A 22,670-nucleotide genomic window follows, 5' to 3' on the forward strand; every position below is an offset into this window, starting at 1 on the left:
GAAGAGTTGGGTAACATCTCACAGCAAGAACTGGCAAATCTGGTGCAGTCCATGAGGAGATGCACTGCAGTACTTAATGCAGCTGGTGGCCACACCAGGTACTGACTAACTTTTTATTTTGACCCCCCCTATGTTCAGGGACACATTGTTACATTTCTGTTAGTCTCATGTCTGTGGAACTTGTTCAGTTTATGTCTCAGTTGTTGAGTTTTGCTATGTTCATACAAATATTTATACCTTAAGTTTGCTGATAATAACAGTGGGAGGACATTTTATTTTTTTGCTGCGTTTACCTCCTAAGCCTTGTGAAAGAACATCAGGGTACTGTGATATGGTAGTGATATGGTAATGTCAGAAAGAGTGAACGGTTACATAATAGAAGGTGAAGGATTTTACATTGCAGGTTGGATTCTCATTGCAGAATTTAGATGTCAGATGTCTGGGATCTGATACAATGTGGAGAAAAGGGAAGGAAAGTGGAAAAATGTCAATGTGCAAGAAAAATAACATTTATTTATTTGGGGGAATACTGATTGTTGGTGTTGTCCTTTCTCAAAAACATTTCACAAACTTTTAAATTGAGGAATAAGTCCATAAAAACAACATTTCAGAATGCTGTTTTGTTTGAGGGCAAAAGTCAGTGTAGTCGTTTGAAGATTATTGCGGTCACACTGTTGCCAGTCTTGCCACCAAACTGGAAGCGGGGTGTTGGTAGCTCTTTCACAAAGTCAAACCCTGCAAGTCAAAGACAATAAGTTTATGAGCAGCAAGCATAGAGTTAATACCTTGCTGTGCTAGCATTGCTTTTCAAGCTGTGAAACTCCCTAAAAACCCTTGCACTAGACTATGGTTTTGTGTGGGTTTTTAAACAACTATCATTCACCATCTGTGGTGCATCTTCAAAGCCAGTAGAGAGAAGCTGTCATTTTGACAGATGATGTTCACATGGCCTTGGTCCCAAAAGCATCTCCCCAGCTCTTACTCATGCTGAAGTGTGACAGCAAATGGGAGCTTGCCTAAATACTGGCTAAACAAGGCTGCTTTTGTTATAACCTGATGTTTGACCAGAGAGCTTTCTTGGTTGTGGCATTCTGGCAACATTTTAATAATAGGCCAGACACTGAAATAAACCACCCAAACAAAGATTTTACAAGCCCAACAGACTGCCCTACTCCCAGCTGATAATACTTAACTTGCTATTGAGCATTCAAAATGATCATCATAAATGGCATAAAAGATGCCATAAACAATCAAGGTTACTGATGAGAACTGACTTTGCATTCATGAAACAAACAGATATTTAGGTTATCATTATGTTGACTGTGGGATAGAGGCGCCCTGAAAAGTGTAATAATTTAGGCTGTACACTCATAACATTCCAGTGTCTTGGATGGTTCACTCACCTTGGCTGAACATCTGTAGTAGCTGTTCCTTAGTCCAGTTGCAGGAAGTGATGACGAACAGCCCCTCCTCCTTCAGTGCCCCTCTCAGGGATTGGATGTAGCATGCTTTGCCCTCCTCAGTGTTCTCTGGGTTCAGGCTTATGGCGTCAAATGTGCCCTTGTCGATGCATACGTCAAAGTCGCTCAACTCTCCAGAGCAGCTCAAGAAGTCCACCTCCTAGTATGATGCAAAAGGCACAGTGAGTGAGTTGATATCAGTATATGCTTGAATCATATTTACATTTATATACAATAGCCTGGTACTCCAGATGTGTTGAGCTACATTATGGCTGTATGAGAAAGCCTGTACACCAAGTCTATCATTTCTCAAACTCTTTGGTATTAAACAACTGATAGTGCCTTCAGAAAGTATTCATACCCCGTGACTTCTTCAACATTTTGTGTTACAGCCTGAATTCAAAATGGATTAAATAGATTTTTTTCATCACCCACCAACACACACACACACACAAATACCCCATAATGACAAAGTGAAAACATATTTCATACATTTTTGCCAATTTATATAAAATTTAATACAGAAATCTCTCTTTTACATAAGTATTGACGACCCTAAGTCAATACATGTTAGAATCACATTGGGCAGCCATTATAGCTGAGTCTTTCTGGGTAAGTCTCTAAGAGCTTTGCACACCTGGATTGTTCCATATTTGCACATTATTCTTTAAAAAATTCAAGCTCTGTCAAGTGGGCTGTTGATCACTGCTAGACAGACATTTTCATGTCTTGCCATAGACTTTCAAGCCAATTTAAGGCAAAACTGTAACTAGGCTACTCAGGAACATTCAATGTCCTCTTGGTAAGCCCCTCCAGTGTATATTTGGCCTTGTTTTAAGTTATTGTCCTGCCGAATGGTGAATTTGTCTCCCAGTGTCTGTTGGAAAGGAGACTAAACCAGGTTTTCCTCTAGGATTTTGCCTGTGCTCTATTCCATAGTTCTTGCCAATGACAAACATACACATAATACGATGTAGCCCCCATAATTATTGAAAATATGAAGAGTGGAACTCAGTGATGCGTTGGATTTGCCCCAAACATAAGGGTCTGCTTCCAGGACATAAGGTTAATTTCTTTGCCACATTTTTTGCAGTTTTACTTTAGTGCCTTATTCTGTACAGGCTTCCTTCTTTTTGCTCAGTCATTTAGGTTAGTATTGTGGAGTAACTACAATGTTGTTTATCCATCCTCAGTTCTCCTATCACAACCATTAGTCTTTTAAACTCTTTTAAAGTCACCATTGGAGGTTTCCTTCCTCTCTGGCAACAGTTATGAAGGACCCCTGTATCTTTGTAGTGTCTGGGTGTATTGAAACACCATCCAAAGTATAATTAATAACTTCACCATGCTCAAAGGGATATTCAATGTCTGCTTTCTTATCTACCAATAGGTGCCCTTCTTTGCAAGGCATTGGAAAACCTCCCTGGTCTTTAAGGTTGAATCTGTATTTGAAATCCACTGCTCGACTGAGGGACCTTACAGATAATTGTATGTGTGGGGTACAGAGATGAGGTAGTCATTAATAAATCATGTTAAAACTATTATTGCACACAGAGTGAGTCCATATAACTTATTATTTTACTTGTTAAGCAAATTTTACTCCTGAACTTATTTAGGCTTGCCATAACAAAGCGGTTGAATACTTATTGACAAGACATCTCAGCATTTATTTTTTAATTAATTTGTAAAAATGTCTAAAAACACCATTCCACTTTCATATTATAGGGTATTGTGTGTAGGTCAGTGACACTAAATCTCAATTTAATCCATTTTAAATTCAGGCTGTAACACAACAAAATGTGGAAAAAGTCCAGGGGTATGAATACTTTCTGAAGGCACTGCATATAAGGGACTTTCAGCATCAATCTTTGGCTTCAATATCTGTTGAACTTGAGTAACCACGTGACAGAGGCTAATATCTGTGAAAAAGTAGAGCACTTTTGCCCCTGTGGTCAAAACTGACCACTGCTGAGGACCTACCACCAATGAAAGACCTCTTATCCTTATAGGCCATGGAACACTAGACCTCTGGGGTGAGCCAATCAGCCACACACTCACCACCACCTAAGGGTCACATCATTGGCATTTTATGAGGGGGTTAGCAGTGATTCAGTGTTGAGAGAAATCTGTACGTCCATTGGAATGGCTGCTTTCGTTTTGGACGGATGTGGCCATAAACCTCAGTGATGTGATTTAGGACAGAGGTGGGAGGGCAAGGCTTTAAAACAGTGGAAAAGCACACATCCAAATGGTGACAGAGGTGGGATTGTCCCAGGCAGACACTAACTAGATGGTACACTCCAGGCTAGTCATTCACCAAACACTTTGTCTTCTACTGCTCTGGGGGTATGGATCATGATGCTAACATACCATCTGACATACACACCCACTGCTACCCATACAGGAATGTTGCCAGGCTCAGGTCAATATTGACTTCAACAGCAAGCACCCTGACCAAGTACAGTATACAGTACACAGCTCCAGAGCAATGATCCCTCTAGCCCACAGAGAGAAGCATGATAGAAAGTTGAGTGAAGTTCAATCCCTTTACTGTGGCAATTGTGATTGACCCAATGCAATGTCAGCCACTTTCAATACAAACACCCCAAAACAAAACTAACTATGCAAGACTTTCGGATGCAAAACTAACTACGCAATAGATTTGGTTGTAGGCAGAACGCATCGGAGTAGGGTTCAATTGCATTGACAAGCTCTACACAGACCCGTGGGGCATAACCAATCAGAGCTGCAGTAGGCTTATATGCAAATAAGCCATGGCCATATATGGATCTGTGCCATTTACTTTGAAATGGACTGTTTTCAGCAATACACTAAGTAGTCAACAGCCAGATGGTAGCATAATTTGTTGATTGTCCGTAATAATGATTTGGGAATAATAATGCATTATATTTTGTAAAGTGGTTTCTTGCATCAAACAACATTTTCAATCACCTCCTTGCCCTGCATGTATTTTTTTAAGTCTCATGGAACATAGGCCTACATTGAACACCACACATTGGCTGCTACTGTAGGCTGAATGGGGCAGTCATTGAAAATACGATTTTTTTCTTAACTGACATGCCTAGCTAAATAAAAAGTGAAATTTAAAAAAATGATAAACCAGCTATTTCCATGTTAAAATGTTATGGGATGTATTTTCTCCATTGTTTTTGATGTTAGGCCACTCTGGTAGGACTACATTATGATCAAATAGCCACAGTAGCCTACTTGGCCACTTAAAATTAATTTAAAGCAGGTACAACCTCAGTGTTCACAGTAAACAAGCGCTGGAAGTTGCACAGAATTTTCACAAAGTTCAAGTTTGCTCTCAGCAGACCTGAAATTAGCTCAGTGGCATAAAAAAAAAAGGGAACATTGCTCCACAGGAAGGTGTACAGTAAGATATTATACTATGCATGTGTGTGTATGGGGGAGGAAACCTCACTCATCCCTAGGTACGGTATCGTATGGCTGAGCGGCATTTAAAATCTGTTTTTCTTGCACATGTGTTCCTGCAGATGTGTTAAATCCCATCAGTTCTCCCAGGCACAAGGTGGCTGAATCCAAAGCCGGGCGGAGTCCCATTACCCCCCCCCCCCCCCGAAAGGTAAACACAGGAGAGTTTCCCCTTATGGCAGCAGGGGATACGGTGCGCTGAAAGCTAGTTTGTGTCACTGGCAGTTGAAGATTTCATGCAGAGCTAAGCATCAATGGCTGGGTTTGTCCGTGGCCTGGGGTCCATCCAAGAGACCCTCAGTCCTAAACAAGAATGTTGATAAATGTTGGAAATGGAAATTTTTATATTCCAGTCCTGCACGTGGCATTATACCATTACAGTATGCTTAAATCATAAACAAAATTAACAATAAGGTTTTTTATTCGTGAAATGGTCATTCTGACAGATGTCACATATACAGTTGAAGTCAGAAGTTTACATATACCTTAGCCAAAAACATTTAAACTCAGTTTCACAATTGCTGACATTTAATCCTAGTAAAAAATCCCTGTCTTAGGTCAGTTAGGATCACCACATTATTTTAAGAATGTGAAATGTCAGAATAATAGTAGAGAGAATGATTTATTTCAGCCTTTATTTCTTTCATCACATTCCCAGTGGGTCAGAAGTTCACATACACTCAGTTAGTATTTGGAAGCATTGCCTTTAAATTGTTTAACTTGGGTCAAACATTTCGGATATTCTTCCACAAGCTTCCCACAATAAGTTTGGTGAATTTTGGCCCATTCCTCCATGACAGAGCTGGTGTAAGTGAGTCAGGTTTGTAGGACCCTTGCTCGCACACACTTTTTCAGTTCTGCCCACAAATATTCTATAGGGTTGAGATCAGGGCTTTGTAATGGCCACTCTAATACCTTGACTTTGAACAGGCAGTTAACCCACTGTTCCTAGGCCGTCATTGAAAATAAGAATTTGTTCTTAACTGACTTTCCTATAAAGGTAAAATAAAATAAAAAATAAAACTTTGTTGTCCTTAAGCCATTTTTGACACAACTTTGGAAGTAGACTTGGGGTCATTGTCCATTTGGAAGACCCATTTGCGACCAAGCTATACCTGACTGATGTCTTGAGATGTAGTTTCAATATATCCAAATAATTTTCCTCCCTAATGATGCCATCTATTTTGTGAAGTGCAGCAGTCCCTCCTGCAGCAAAGCACTCCCACAACATGATGCTGCCACCCCCGTGCTTCACAGTTGGGATGGTGTTCTTCGGCTTGCAAGCATCCCCCTTTTTCCTCAAAACATAACGATGGTCATTTTGACCAAACAGTTTTATTTTTGTTTCATCAAACCAGATGACATTTCTCCAAAAAGTATGATATTTGTCCCCATGTGCAGTTGCAAACCGTAGTTAGTTTTTTTTAAATGGCAGTTTTGGAGCAGTGGCTTCTACCTTGCTGAGCAGCCTTTCAGGTTATGTTGATATAGGACTCGTTTTACTGTAGATAGATACTTTTGTACCGGTTCCCTCCAGCATCTTCACAAGGTCCTTTGCTGTGGTTCTGGGATTGATTTGCACTTTTCGCACCAAAGTACGTTAATCTTGAGGAGACAGTATGCGTCTCCTTCCTGAGCGGTATGACGGCTGTGCGGTATCATGGTGTTTATACTTGTGTACTATTGTTTGTACAGATGAACGTCATACCTTCAGGCATTTGGAAATTGCTCCCAAGGATGAACCAGACTTGTGGAGGTCTACAATTTTTTTTCTGTGGTCTTTGCTGATTTCTTTTGATTTTCCCATGATGTCAAGCAAAGAGGCACTGAGTTTGAAGGTAGGCCTTGAAATACATCCACAGGTACACCAATTGACTCAAATTATGTCAATTAGCCTATCAGAAGCTTCTAAAGCCATGACATCATTTTCTGGAATTTTCCAAGCTGTTTGACTAGCAATCCCAGATCCAGGAGCGTAATCATAGCCTCAAGCGAATTAGCATAACGCAGCGGACATAAATACCCCTAGAAAATGTTCCTATTCATGAAAATCACAAATGAAATATATTGAGAAACAGCTTAGCCTTTTAATCACACTGTCATCTCAGATTTTCAAAATATGCATTACAGCCAACCCTAGACAAGCATTTGTGTAAGTTTATCATGGCATAATGCTATGCTAGGCTCTGCTGGCAGCAGGCAACATTTTCACGAAAATAAGAAAAGCAATCAAATTAAATCATTTACCTTTGAAGAACTTTGGATGTTTTCACTCAGGAGACTCCCAGTTAGATAGCAAATTTTCCTTTATCCCAAAAATATTATTTTTGTAGGCGAAATAGCTCCCGTTTGTTCATCATGCTTGGCTGAGAAATCGACCGGAAAATGCTATCACTACAACGCCAAACTTTTTTCCAAATTAGCTCCATAATATCGACATAAACAACAGCAAGCGCTGTTTAGAATCAATCCTCAAGGTGTTTTTAACACATATATTTGATAATATATCCGTTGAGGCAATTGGTTTCTCATAAGAGGTGATTGGAAAAATGGCTACCTCAGTATTTTACGCAAGATTTTCTGCGGGAGACATCATGTGACCACTTGCTAAATGTGGTCCCTTAAAGCTATTCTTCAACAGAAATGCGTAAAAAGACGTCACAATGCTGTAGACACCTTGGGGAATACGTAGAAAATGTAAGCTCATTCGTAGCTCATTCACAGCCATATAAGGAGTCATTGGCATGAGGCGGTTTCAAAAAATGCAGCACTTCCTGATTGGATTTTTATCTGGGCTTCGCCTGTAACATCAGTTCTGTTGCACTCACAGACAATATCTTTGCAGTTTTGGAAACGTCAGAGTGTTTTCTATCCAAAGCTGTCAATTATATGCATAGTCGAGCATCTTTTCGTGACAAAATATCTTGTTTAAAACGGGAACGTTTTTCATCCAAAAATTAAAATATCTCCCCCTAGTCGTAAGGCACAGTCAACTTAGTGTATGTAAACTTCTGACCCACTGGAATTGTGATACAGTGAATGATAAGTGAAATACTCTGTCTGTAAACAACTATTGGAAAAATTACTTGTGTCATTCAAAGTAGATGTCCTAACCGACTTGCCAAAAATATAGTTAACAATAAATGTGTGGAGTGGTTGAAAAACAAGTTTTAAAGACACCAACCTAACTGTATGTAAACTTCTGACTTCAGCTGTATGCAATGCACCACACCTATTTTTCTTCCAAAGCATTAGCGACCAATATAATGTTATTCATTTATTAAAATATGACTGTATAATGAATAGGTATGAGGTATAGACATACTGTATGGAGGTGTGTGTTGGTGTCTGTGCATAGATCTCACAATACAATCAAATAGTGCCACCAACAGTATACCATCTGCTGTAACCATGTGTCCCATGCACATAACAATTGCTGCTATACACATGACCAAAACACTGGCTATTTGTTGTTATTGCAAAAGAGAGATAGGTACTCCCTTATCACTTGTGTATTAACAAAAAACACTCAACTCCATTACTGTGCACTGCAATTACAAAGCTATTAAGCCTGCTAATGTACTGTGCAACAGCAGATAGATACTATGCTGTTACTGTAGTGTTACTGTAGCGATTATAATTTCAACACACACACAGCAGTTTGGGCTTACCTTGACCTCCACATTAGAAAAGTCTTCTGTCTGCAGTACACTTCTTGCAAGTTTAACAGAGGCAGCAGAATAATCTATTCCTGTGAGATTTGTGTATCCACTTTTGGCCTAGAGAAGAAAAAAAAAATCTAAATGCATAAAGAACATGAATAGTCATGCAAAGGCAAAAATTATTGACATAGGTGAAGAGAGTATTTAATCAAATGTTGTCCTACACCGAGTGTACAAAACATTCCTAATATTGAGTTGCACCCCCTTTTAACCTCAGAACAGCCTCAATTCGTCAGGGCATGGACTCTACAAGGTGTCGAACGCATTCCACAGGGATGCTGGCCCATATTGTCTCTAATGCTTCCCAGTTGTGTCAAGTTGGCTGCAGGTCCTTTGGGTGGTGGACCATTCTTGATACACGGGGCAACTGTTGAGCGAAAAACCCAGCAGAGTTGCAGTTCTTGACACACTCACCCTCTGAATGGCATACATACACAATCCATGTCTCAAGGATTAAAAGTTTGTATTTAACCCGTCTCCTCCCCTTCATCTACCCTGATTGAAGTGAATTTAACAAGTGACATCAATAAGGGATCATAGATGTCACCTGGTTTCAACTGGTCAGTGTGTCATGGAAAGAGCAGGTGTTCTTAATGTTTTGTACATTCAGTATATGCTACAGGTGTAGGCCTAATAGGCATTTTTACAGCATAGTAATTCCACACCTTTAAGTTTTTTACAAAGCCTACCAGTTCTACTAAGAGGACACCATTCCCTGTGCCAATATCAAGTATAGCAGCGTCTTCTGGGATTTCCTCTTTTTCCATCCACCGCAGCACACGGTCCATACTCTCTTCTCCAAACCTTGGGAAATAGATATGGGGCACAGTGCAGCACAATGTGTCCTTGGTTGCTGTATATTGTACTAGGTAGTTCACTGGGGCAAAGTGTTACAGGCAAATTAACATTCCACCCATAGACATTAATTCCACCTCCCCAATCCATTGCAATTGAAAGTTGATATAGGGCTGCAGATCCATGTACACTACAACCAGAATTATCTTTACCATATCTCACCGACGTCTCCAATGTCTTTAAACGTCTGCAATTCCCTCTGGTAAGCATCATCCCAGCTAACAAAACATAAATGAAAATCATGTAACCTCGCAAGGAACAGAAATATACAGTTTCTATAAATAGTGGCGTAAAACAGCTCGTGTGGCGTAGTGCCTTATTAATGATTTTTGGACTGTATGGGAATCGCAAATAAATACAAATGTAACATTGGCAATTATGCTGGGCAAGGAGAACAGTGGTGTCATTTGGAACACTCACTATTCTTTCGTTCCGAGCTTCGAGGGTGTAAAATCATCTTTGACCAAGTCCTCATTGATTTTAGAGGTATTTGGACAGTCACGCGTGCATTCAATGGATTCCATACCAGATAGATAGCTAGCTTCTTGCTGTATAAACCAAAATAGCTAACGTTAGCTGGCCAAGTAGCAAACGCGGGCAGGAAGCAAGCATCAAAACGTGTTCCTCTACTTTCATGTGCACATATTCTGTATGTTTAAAAGAAGAGGAATACTGTAGCTAGTTAGGCAACGTAAATTAAGCGATATGCGTTATCGTTTATAATAATGCACAGACATATAAGTTTCCCATTGTGTTTATGACGCCCAGAGGAGCGAGCGTGCAACCAAAGAGTTGTATAAGTAGCTCAAGATAGACCATAGTAGGCAGAACAAGCAAGGATGTGGGCAGAGCCAAGTACGAGCTAGCGAGATCCTATTGACGCGTTCTAAGCATGTATTTAGATGTTTCCGTTAGGGAACGCCTACTCTGTGAAGTGCGCGTGTGCACTGACTCAATTCGCCCTTGCACTCCTTCTCAACCATTACATTTAAAGGGTAAAGTCTACAAAACTTAGTCCACTATTCGTAACACATTTTAGTTTTTTGAAACAAACTGTATGGAGATCGAATATTTAATCGATGATAAAATTAGCAGAATATCGGCCAAAATCCATCTCGCTCCATTTTCTCCTACTACTAGCCACTGGCCTTCCTCTCCTCACCATATTTGGTGGTGAGTGGGAACGCCAACCGGATGCTTCATGTTTATACATCCGGTGAAACATCTAGGAGGGGTGCTATCATTGAGTTATAGATGGGATGTTTCCATCATGGCGGCATCCATTTCGGGATATACTTTTAGTTCTGTGTGTTATCACAGCGCTAACAGCAACTCTGATCATGTAAGTACAGGAAACATGTTAATGAATTGGGAGAGTGCATACATTTGTTTAGTTACAACTTGGGTATATATTTGGATGTTATTGTCTGAAATTAAGTCAGTGGATTTCCCAGTGTCATCTTCCTGTTGCTCGCTAGCTGCAAACTAAGCGCAATCACTTACATAGCGAGACATTTGCTAGCTAACGTTATTTGGCTAGCCTGCTATGCTATCTATGTCAACCCAACTGACTTCCGTGGTGTCGACTGTATATATAATATATGTATATGTTTGACAATGCAACATTGATGTTGCTATAATTAGTTGGTTGATTTAACTATATATTTGGAAAATGTCAATTGCATCACCTTCTGCAAATCAAGCACTAAAAATGAACTAGTTAGATTCTGGGCATGTCATCATCAGACAGATAGAACAAGCTAGCTGTCTAGATTGTTTCCGCGTTATCTACTGTAGCCAGTTAGCCGGTTATGCTAGCCAGTTAGCCTGTCATGTTAAATGATCTGACTTAACATTAGTTAGCTAACTGGTCAAAAATGTAGCTCCATATTTATTGCTATGTAATTGTTTGTTGTATTGTTTTTGTAAAGTAATTTATTCTAGCACTGTTATCACATAGTTAGCAAGCTACCTAGTTGGACAACTAGGAAGTGAATTGATCAAATAAATAAGCATGCTTTCAAGCCACAAGTTTTTGTTTATCATTAGAAGACTGGATTGACACCTGTCAGTAAACAGTTTTTTTGTTTCGATGCCGCCTAATGTTTCACCTGACATTTGACACGTGATTAGTCTAGTGGTTAGAGCGTTGGACTAGTAACCGGAAGGTTGCAAGTTCAAACCCCCGAGCTGACAAGGTACAAATCTGTCGTTCTGCCCCTTGAAAATAAGAATTTGTTCTTAACTGACTTGCCTAGTTAAATAAAGGTAAAATAAAAATGTGTTGACAATGTGTAGTGAGAGCTTGAAAAGTGTCAGGCCTCATAGTGCTGATTGAGTGTTTATTATTAGTAATTGTCTTCTGCCCAATATATTCTAGGCATATTTTTATAATTAAAACAACTTTTTGATCCTACAGGAGGGATTCCTTTTAGGAGAAGTTAGGCATGAAGAAACTGTCAGCATCAGTGATACACAGATCAGCAGTTCTGAACTACTCCAAGTAGTAGGTAAGGCCTTGGGTAGCTAACTCAAAGAAACCAACCTATTTGTTTCCAGGCTTGTCTTGGTGGGTTATATGCTCCATGCTACTGTGGAATTCTGTCAAACTGGACTGGCAGGTTTTAGATCAAAAGGAGTGTATTTTGTTTTTTCTGTTTATAGTGGAATACCTTTACTGCAGCTGTTCAATATGTTATGTAGCTAGTAATGTATTTTGTATGCAATATTACTGTAGGCTGTCTAAAGTCTTACAATTTGTAGTCATCTCAACATTTATAGCGGTAAGATTATATATATATATATATATATATATATATATATATTAAAACATTTTAGTCATTTAGCAGACACTCTTATCCAGAACGACTTACATTTTTGAGTCCATACATATTGATACATATTCATACTGGACCCCTTTGGGAGTCGAACCTAGTTGCAAGCACCATGCTCTACCAACTGAGCTACACAGGATGACATTAGACTAACTCTATACGATGGAGTTTAATAACATACATTTGCTGTGTTCTTTTTTTTTTTGTTAAACAGAAGTCCACAATCATGAACCTTGTGCACAGCTATTTAGGTAAGATATTATATTATTTAAAATTAATGGAATTTGTTGTCCTTTAATGACATTTTGTGACATAACAAAAAGTAAAATGTTTTTTCCAAATGACTGCTTGGTTTATGTGCAAGTTATGGGCTTGAATATAATTAGACTAGTGATAAATTTGATCAATTATTTATCCAATCAGAGATTAAGCTTTGTCTTCATCATGCCATCATGCACATTGTAGGTTAAATGCCGCACAGTACTTTCATTCAACAAATAAGGGATGTAATTGTCAGTGAACAGTAGGTGGCCCCACCCCACCATGAGTTTTGAGTAACAAATGCAGAGCTAATGGAGGAAATTGACTTTGTCTGTATCTTTCCCCCACCAGCTTTTATGATTATGCTGGACAAGTCAATGAAGAGAGTCTTAACAGAATTCTTAAAGACAGACGGAAAGTGAGTATTTATTGTATTGTAGGTCTATTTGTATGAACATTTAGTGGTATTATATGCCAGTAGTATCTAGCTAAAACACTGGCTGCGCATCTTTTAAATTACCCTCTTGTACTTGACCCCCCTGCGCGCACGTAGAATGTCATCGGCTGGTACAGGTTCAGGAGGAACACGCAGCAGCAGATGTCGTTCAGGGAACAGATCATCCATAAGCAGCTGACCCAGCTGCTAGGAGTGCCTGACCTAGTCTTCCTCCTCTTTAGCTTCATCTCCACAGCCAACAACTCCACACACGCCCTGGAGTATGTGCTGTTCAGACCCAACCGCAGGTAGGACTACCTACACATAGCCATACGCACGCAGTACCAAACAGCATGCACAAACAGGCTGGTGCATATGTTGGCGCTGCTGAACAATTCACACACCTTTTTAAAGGGATTCTTAGGGATTTTGGCAATGAAGCACTTTATAATCCACACATTCAAACTGTACATTAAGTTAGCTGTTGAACCACCCTCCTCTGATTATTCACAGGCTGTTGCTCACCCTGTGCTTGCAGGTCAGTGTATGTGAGAGTTGGATAAAAGCATAAATACCCAGTGGCACAGATACCACAGAGGTGGCGAACAGTAGTGGCCTCTATGAGACAAAATGGTTGCTACTTTTGGAGGCTCCTCAGGTGCATAGGCATAAATTATTTTATTCCTTTATTTATTTGTCAGGCACAATGTACAGCATGCCATTGCATCAGATTTGTCTGTTGTCCCTGGGAAGAAAATTTATATTAAATCAGAGTTTAAATGTCCAACAGTATCGGACATCTTAAGAGTCAGAATGTCTTAACGTTCACATGACTGCTTTCCTTTATAGAATGACCGTTCAGATGCATCGTACAGATTAATGAACTATGTCAGGTCTAGCAATTCTATATCTAGGGTCAGATGGACAGCACAGCTGGAGGTCTGTCTGTAGGGATTCAAGGCTTGTGTGTTGGAATCAGGCTGGGGATTTAAATGCTACTCTGTCTGGCTCGAGGGCTCAGAGTGGGTTGGTGGAGGCCTGGCGGGATTGTGTGTGGGTGAAATTGGACATTAGCAAATTATTACGTCTTCTGAACTCCCAACTAGATCCATTGGGTCTGGGCATAAATCAAAGCTGTTGCTGCCCTACATACAAGTTACAGTGCCCCAGCCATCAATGGGTTTAAGGGTATTTTGGGCAAGGCTGCCTGTAGTGCATTATCAGATCAACTCTCTGGTTCTACCCAGCAGGTACAACCAGAGGGTGACCCTCAGCATCCCAAACCTGGGCAACACCAGCCAGCAGGAATACAAGGTCTCCTCTGTCCCCAACACCTCACTCAACTACGCCAAGGTCATCAAAGAGCATGGGTGAGTGTCTCCCACATGTAGGCACTGTCAAGTTGTTTATTTTTAATGATTGAGAATCTTGTTTGATGGAAATGGGATGTGTTGTATGTTTTGCAGGGCTGAATTTTTTGACAAAGATGGTGTGATGAAGGATATCAGAACAATTTTTCAAGTCTACGGTGCACTACAAGATAAAGTGCAAGTGAGTTGGCTGCCAGCAAATTTCCTATTCATACCATTCAATTGATACAAGTCACATACTATACTTGCATAAACAGCAATGTGGTGCTTTGGTTGACACCATAGCTGCAGTGCCTTCAGAAAGTATTCAACCCCCCATGAACTTTTCCACATTTTGTTGCATTACAAAGTGCGATTTAAAAAAAAAAAAAAAAAAAAAAAACGAATGTAGTTATTTTTACACAAAATACTCTGTCAACAAATGTATGAAAAATAAAACTCTAATATATCCTGATTTAGACAAGTATTCAACCCCGTGAGTCAATAGATGTTAAACACCTTTTGGCAGCAATTACAGCTGTGAGTCTTTTTGTGTTAGTCTAAGAGCTTTGCACACCTGGATTATACAATATTTATTTAAAAAAATCTTCAAGCTCTGTCAAGTTGGTTGTTGATCAATTGCTAGACAGCCATTTTAAAGTTTTGCCATAGATTTTCAAGCCAATTTAAGTCAGAATTGTAACTAGGACACTCAGGAACATTCAATGTCATCTTGGTAAGCAACTCCAGTGTATATTTGGCCTTGTTTTAGGTTGTCGTCTTGCTGAAATGTGAATTTGTCTTCCAGTGTCGGGAAGTGGACTGAACTTGGTTTTCCTCTAGAATTTTGCCTATGCTTAGCTCTATTACGTTTCTGCTCATCCCCCAAAAATCTCCTTCGTCTTTGCTGATGACAAGTGTACCCATAACAAGATGCAGCCAACCACCACCATGCTTGAACATATGAAGAGTGGTGGTACTCAGTGTGGTTGGATTTGCCCAAACTTCATGCTTTGTATTCAATTTTCTTTGCCACATTCTTTGCAGTATTAATTTAGTGCCTTCTTGCAAACATGATGCATGTTTTGGAATATCTTTTCAAATCCAAAAACATTTTATTTGTCACGTGCTTCGTAAACAACCGGTGTAGAATAACAGTGAAATGCTTACTTACGAATCCTTTTAACAATATATATTTTTAAATAGTGACACGAGGAATAAGTACACAATGAATAACAATATAGAGTAAAAATAACATGGCTATATACAGGGAATAGCAGTACTGAGTATGCTGTACAGGCTTCCTTCTTTGTTTTAAAATTACTATTGGCCAACAGGAGGCTGCTGAGGGGAGGATGGCTAATAATAATAGCCGGAACGGAGCCAGTGGAATGGCATCAAACCCATGATACCGTTCCGCCTATTCCGCTCCAGCCATTACCAGTGCCACCAATCTCCTGCCTTCTAGTGAAATCCCATAGCGGTTTCCTTCCTCTCCAGCAACTGCGTTAGGAAGGATGCCTGTATCTTTGTATTGACTGGGTGTATTGATACGCCCTCCAAAGTGTAATAAATAACTTGACTATGCTGAAAGGGATATTCGGTGTCTGCTTTTATTTTTACCAATCTATCCTTGGTGCCCTTTTTTGAAAAACCTCCCAAGTCTTTATGGTTGAACATCTGCTTGAAATTCACAACTCGACTGAGGGGCCTTACATAATTCTGTGTCTGGCGTACATCGTTGGTGTAGTCATAACAAAAATCATGTAAACCACTATTGCACACAGTGAGTCAATGCAAGTTATGTGATTTGTCAAGCAAATGTTTACTACTGAACTTAAGGCTTTCCATAACAAAGGCTTGAATACCTTTTTGACTCTTAGCTTTTCATTTTTAATTATTTTGTAAACATAAAAAAAAAAATCCTTCATTTTGGGTTATTGTGTGTAGAATAGTGACACAATCTAATACATAATGAATTCAGGCTGTAACAAAACAAAATCAACAGGTTGACTACTTTCTGAAGGCACATAGAAAAATAGTGATGATATGATTCTTGAATTGTTAGCTTTTTTTCCTGTTTCAGTCTGTATGTGGAGAGGTTGAGCAGAGTGAACGTGTGAAAGAGAAAGTCCAGGAGGAGGTGAACAAACTCAAACAGCAAATTGTTCTCAGGAAACGAAAAACCACAGATGAAGAGAGAAGTATGTAACTTATTTGGGTATGAATTTGGCTACTCAAATTCATTCTCATGAAAAATGATTCTTGTATCCACTATAATCTCCCTGTAACTATATGCGGCGAGGTATTTTGCAATGTGGTATTGCGCAAGGAAAATGTTTTTTGTTGCTTATTGAACCCCTCCCCTTTTTTAATATTAGCCTATTTGTCTCTCTCTGTCATTCAGGACTCCAGGAAGCGCAGAACCCTGAGCTACGTCTCACTCCTGAGGAGAACACAGAGCCCCCGGAGACCGCCCTCCTGTCCAGAGTGGCCTTCCACACCCCATCCACCCCTGAGCGGCCAGGTCCCTCCGCAAACCCTCCTGCCTACTCAGACCTCCTCTCCTTGCAGAATGACTCACTTCTCCCCTTCTCATCCTCCCCTACCAGTGCTGCGCTGCTCCCCCGGCCCCAGGCTGTGGGCTCTCCAGGCCACCCTTCTCCCAGCCCATTAGGTCTGGGCCTCAGTGCTGGCCCCAACCCTGCTCCTAGCCCTGGTACACCATACCTGGGAAACGGGGACGGATCCAGCTCTGACTCCCTGGACAGACAGGCCGCAGGGCAAGAGGATGATGACGAGGAGGAAGATGATGAGGACAGCAGCGAGTACGAGAACCTTGTGAGCGAGGTGGGGCAGTTGCCCCCAGTTTCCGCCATTGTGTTGCTGCAGGGCCGCCCAGCCGCCCTCAGTCCGGACGGCGACGCCTCAGTCCGTGGTTCACAGACCTAGTAGATGGGGATGTGGGGGGGGGGGCTCAATTAACTGACGCACCGAGATAGGAGGGCGTCCAAACCAATCAAAGATAATTATTCTATATTACAGAGGAAGTGCCAGCCCTGAAAATAAAAGGCATGCGCAGGTGGGGTATTCTGCTGTGTATATCTGTTTGTCTTAGTTTTATCTCTATTCTGGGGGGAATGTCAAGCTTCATGGGGTTTTACTTTTCTGTCTGGCATGGAAAAGATAGTCTGTTAGAGCCTGGCTCTCTTCAGTGGATGTGTTTTGATTTAGGGACGGAGGACGTTATAATGGAATAAACGCCAACCGGTTTGTCCGACCTCTCCGTATGGATAGACCCACTCCGCTTTTCCTGGATCATGCTGCGTCACATCTGCATCACCAACTTTAAGCATCCAATTGTACCATTACCTCTTGCACTATTTTTGCTTTTTTTTTACAATTTAAGAAAAGCAAAAGGAAAATGTTCTGCGGCCTTCAAACCTTTTTTTTTTTTTTGTGAAACAGGCGATAGATTTTTTTCAATATTTTTGGGGTCGTGATTTGCTTATTACAAAAAAGAGAGATGGTGGTGACTGCCAAAGTAATGGAAACACTTGAGAAAGTATATTCAAAGCAGGTGCTTCCAAACACAGGTGGGGAACCTGAGTTAAGCTATTATCATCCCATCATGCCTATGGGCATGTATAAAAATGCTTGGCAGGCCATTATTTTGGCTACTATGGCTATGCCACCAACCACAGGGCACTAGTTGTTACTGAATGGTTTGATGAGCATGAAAACAATGTAAACCATATTCCAATGCTGTCTGTCACCAGACCTCATCCCGATTGAACGCTTATGGGAAATTCTGGAGTGGTGCCTGAGACAGCAGTTTTCACCACCATCCATGTCGCATCCCTCCCAAGTTCCAGACACTTGTAGAATCTATGCCAAGGTGCATTGAAGCTGTTCTGGCCCCAACGCCCTATTAAGTCACTTTATGTTGGTGTTTCCTTTATTATTGTCAGTTATGTATGTAAACTATCATTTCGGTAGCCTGCACGGTTCTAGACACTCAACTTTGAACTGTCATTAGGATTTAATTTCCTTTTAACATCGATGTATTTTTATGAATCATGCGGTTGCCTATTTAGATGACGAAGAATAGTTTTTATTCAAAGTTTTCCTTTGCCACTACTATAATGGGTGCTTATATTATTTTTATGACAACATTAATGTTAATATGTCTCATTCTTCTACAATAACACTGAAACTGTATGCGCTTTGCTGCACTTAACAAATGTAGTTGATTTATTTTATTGTGCTTTACCAATGCAGTTCAGTTGTGCTACTTGAGTAGTATGCTTTGACCACCTGAGCAGAGCTAGCTCAGCTTTTGCGCATTGTATGGGGTCGACAGGGCGAAAACACAACTGACTGTAGCTTTACTAACCAGACAACTCTGCTGCATCAGAGCTAGCAGTAAACAAGAAACTGCTTCTACATAGACCTGTCTGCTTCTTCCACCTGTTGTCCTTGCACTGCTGGTTGCCTCCATTACTGCTGACACTGACTAGAATGGCTTCTCCCTAGGTAATTCTGATGGAAAGGTTCTCCCTGTAGTGTTTAAATGTGTTACAGCCTGGGAACAAGGCAACTCCTGCCTGTCCTGTCAAAACCAATAGACCTCACACACTCAAAGCTGGCTGGGCTAAATGTGTATGGACCTTTTGATAATGTGACAAATATGACCTCAATTCATAGTCCAGTGCCTTCCATTTTGACAGTTACACTGGCTCGTAACTACACACACAATGCAAGCGACTGGAAAGAAGTTTGTTCCAATTGTGGTGAGAGGATCCTTTACCCTGCAGTGTTATCCTAGGCCTTGTATATATTTTTTGTGCTCTGCTTACCACACATCATATTTGGTTGTTTACAGTCACGTTAGTTAAGCTAACGTAGCAGGCATAAAATAAATGCCTGAAGCTAGATCCCCTACATACTAGTCTTGATTAGAAGAAAAAAAACACTGCCGTGGGAGGTTCTCTTCTGCACTGTTCAATCAATCCAGTAAATGTGGAGGAGTTAAGTGGGAGTGTCGCCTTGTTAATGTCCAAAAGGAGAAGTTGCATCACTTGCTCACTTTCCATTTCCCCTGAAAACCGGAACATACGGTTGTTGGGGACTCTGCAGAGGCTACTGTCACGTTGGATGGGTACTGTTAGAAATCAACTTTGCAGTAGACTTTCTTCCTTGACCCTTCACAGAATCCCAATATTGTTGTTTGAAACTGGAATTACACTGAACAAAAATATAAATGTAAAGTGTTGGTCTGATGTTTCATAATAAGCTGAAATAAAAGATCCCAGACATTTTCCATATGCACAAAAAGCTTATTTCTCTAAAATTGTTTGCACAAATTTACTTAGATCCCTGTAAGTGAGCATTTCTCCTTTTCCAAGATAATCCATCCACCTGACAGGTGTGGAATATCAACAAGCTGATTAAACAGCATGATCATTACACATGTGCACCTTGTGGAGACTATAAAAGGCCACTCTAAAATGTACAGGTTTGTCACACACTTGAGATGTCTCAAGTTTTGAGGGAGCATGCAATTGGCATGCAGACTGCAGGAATGTCCACCAGAGTTGTTGCCAGAGAATTCAATGTTAAAACGACATTGCAGACATAAGCTGCCTCCAATGTCGTTTTAGAGAAATGGCCTCACAACCACAGACCACGTGTAAATACGCCAGCCCAAGGACCTCCACATCCGGCTTCTTCACCTGCGGGATCGTCTGAGACCAGCCATCCAGACAGCTGATGAAACTGAGAAGTATTTCTGTCTCATAAAGCCCTTTTGTGGAGAAAAACTCATTCTGATTGGCTGGGCCTGGCTCCCAAGTGGGTGGGCCTATTATCTCCCAGGCCCACCTATGGCTGCGCCCCTGCCCAGTCATGTGGAATCCATTTATTAGAGCCATTTAAATTAATTTCAATTGATTTCCTTAATTGAACTGTAACTAAGAGAAATTGTTGCATGTTGCGTTCATATTTTTGTTCAGTATACACTATAGTGGGAAGAAATCCCATACATAGATCGAGAGACGGGTTCTGAGGCAAGCCCAGAACGATGAGTGTGTGACACATTTTGAGATGGCCCAGTGACTTTTCAGAGATAAGCTAGTGAGTGAGTGGAGACTTGAGTGTCTTTAGGGGACCTTGCACGTTCGAGGCAGACAATGACACAGCTCTATTCTCCATGGATGGTTTTAAGCATTTAGCATGATAATGTGCAAGGAATAGTCTGCTAATTAGCCAGAAGGGATGTAGGGAGGAGCTTTACCATGTAAAGCAGTTTGTCCTTTTTACTGCAACCAGCTTTTCCCATGTACAGCCCATTGTCGCTCTTTCTGTCTTAAGGTCATCTAGCTTTCCTTCATCACTTAGCCATGTCAACTCATAACGTGGCGGACTGGTACTCTATTTTTATTTTATTGTTTACAAATGAATCACTGAATAACAAAGTCACAACTGATTATAATGACAAAATTGAGAGTGAAAGGAGTGGTTTCCACTTGATCACTGGAATAAATAATGGGAGTTAAGAACAAATAATAATGTACAGTAGATGGGAGGGGGTAGCATTCAAACAGCACTTATTTATGAGCATCTCAGTCATGTTGGAATTGGCTGGCAGGAGAGGAGGGTGAAAGTACTCTAAACAACACAGTTTGGCCCCAAGCTGAAAGCGGTCCCTGAGATCCTTCTCTCTGAAGCACAAAGTCCCATTAAATCCCTGATGTCTGAACATGTCTATCATAGGCGGGACAGTGATAGACCAAGCTCTTTTGGTCACAGTTGTTCTCTCACAGAGAACACGGTTCTTATGTGGGGTGTAATAAAAGAGACATGCTTATTTATTTTGCAGAGTTATTTGTTCACCCTTTCTACCCACTTTTTTTTAGGCCTGAGTAAAGGGTTGTTCAGAAAGACCAACTGTTAAAGGCCCAGTACAGTCAAAACTAGGTTTACCTGTGTTTTATATATATTTTCACACTATTAGGTTAGGATAATATGATGAAATTGTGAAATGTCCCCATTGGGACATCACCATGCAGTAAATGAATTAATAGACCAATAAGAGAGAGATCCAAATCTTTCCACCAATGAGTTAATTTTCTGTTTCCCCCTCCCCACTCCCAGACAGTCCTAGCAAATTCTTGCCTGAGAAATGACTATTTCCGAAGAAGCTATTCATTTATTTTTTTAAACATTTGAATTGAAAACAATCACAGTAAGGTACTACATTGTTACCCAGAAATGATTTAATATTGAGATAACAAAACAAAAAAAGCCGCATTACACTTTTAACAATTCACATCTCTCACATACAAATTCGTTAATGTGCACTCTTTTAAGGAAATCATATGAGCAAATATAAAATGTTATACATATGGCATTGCTATAAATGAAAAAATCCCAGAATTCCAGATAATTTAAATATTCCATGCGTTCCTATCGCTCTGGACAGTTCCAGAGAACCGTTAGCCGGCGTTCGAGAGCGGCAGGTAGCCTAGTGGACTAGTAACCGAAAGGTTACCAGATCGAATCCCCGAGTTGACAAGGTCAAAATCTGTCGTTCTTCCCCTGAACAAGGCCCACTGTTGGAATCCCCGAGTTGACAAGGTAAAAATCTAGGCCGTCATTGAAAATAAGAATTTGTTAATGTTCTTAAAGGACTTGCCTAGTTAAATAAAGGTAAAAAATGTATAAAAGCAGAGTGGTCTTCTGGGATGTAATTTGGGAAGTGGGTGGGACGTTCATGTAAATAAATCATTGAAATAAACAATCGCATGAACCATGCAGAATTTGAGATCGAATCCCCGAGTTGACAAGGTCTAAATCTGTCATTCTTCCCCTGAACAAGGCCCACTGTTGGAATCCCCGAGTTGACAAGGTCAAAATCTGTCGTTCTTCCCCTGAACAAGGCCCACTGTTGGAATCCCCGAGTTGACAAGGTAAAAATCTAGGCCGTCATTGAAAATAAGAATTTGTTAATGTTCTTAAAGGACTTGCCTAGTTAAATAAAGGTAAAAAATGTATAAAAGCAGAGTGGTCTTCTGGGATGTAATTTGGGAAGTGGGTGGGACGTTCATGTAAATAAATCATTGAAATAAACAGTCGCATGAACCATGCAGAATTTGAAAGATGTATTTATTGCTCTGCTAATTTGCCATTGTTTATGTCAATGCTTGAAATAGGTTTAAAGCAGGGTCACAGTCTGTCGTTGGTAAAATAGTCATGATGATTGATGGTGGTCTAGAACTTCCATCGATTACTTTTTT

General features: G+C 40.4%; 2 protein-coding genes across 3 annotated transcripts; one reads left to right on the forward strand and one right to left on the reverse strand.

Moving 5' to 3' along the window:
- Positions 1–487: 487 nt before the first annotated feature.
- eef1akmt2 (EEF1A lysine methyltransferase 2) lies at positions 488–10,326 on the reverse strand. Its single transcript, XM_020495218.2, has 6 exons — positions 9,914–10,326; positions 9,646–9,711; positions 9,328–9,442; positions 8,588–8,695; positions 1,404–1,620; positions 488–735 (listed from the first exon to the last, which is right to left on the reverse strand). The coding sequence occupies exons 1-6, from the start codon at positions 10,015–10,017 to the stop codon at positions 638–640; spliced, it is 708 nt and encodes a 235-aa protein (XP_020350807.1). The 5' UTR covers positions 10,018–10,326; the 3' UTR covers positions 488–637.
- A 388-nt stretch (positions 10,327–10,714) lies between these two features.
- abraxas2 (abraxas 2, BRISC complex subunit) lies at positions 10,715–21,241 on the forward strand. Of its 2 annotated transcripts, none has more exons than XM_020495216.2 (9): positions 10,715–10,835; positions 11,913–12,003; positions 12,542–12,578; positions 12,940–13,006; positions 13,142–13,332; positions 14,272–14,394; positions 14,491–14,575; positions 16,460–16,577; positions 16,781–21,241. In XM_020495216.2, the coding sequence occupies exons 1-9, from the start codon at positions 10,764–10,766 to the stop codon at positions 17,323–17,325; spliced, it is 1,329 nt and encodes a 442-aa protein (XP_020350805.1). In that variant the 5' UTR covers positions 10,715–10,763; the 3' UTR covers positions 17,326–21,241. The 2 variants fall into 2 exon arrangements, with proteins under 2 accessions (XP_020350805.1, XP_020350806.1); XM_020495217.2 differs by having other exon boundaries at positions 14,275–14,394.
- Positions 21,242–22,670: the final 1,429 nt, after the last annotated feature.

The sequence above is a fragment of the Oncorhynchus kisutch genome, linkage group LG11, assembly GCF_002021735.2.
Source record: "Oncorhynchus kisutch isolate 150728-3 linkage group LG11, Okis_V2, whole genome shotgun sequence".
NCBI lineage: Eukaryota > Metazoa > Chordata > Actinopteri > Salmoniformes > Salmonidae > Oncorhynchus > Oncorhynchus kisutch.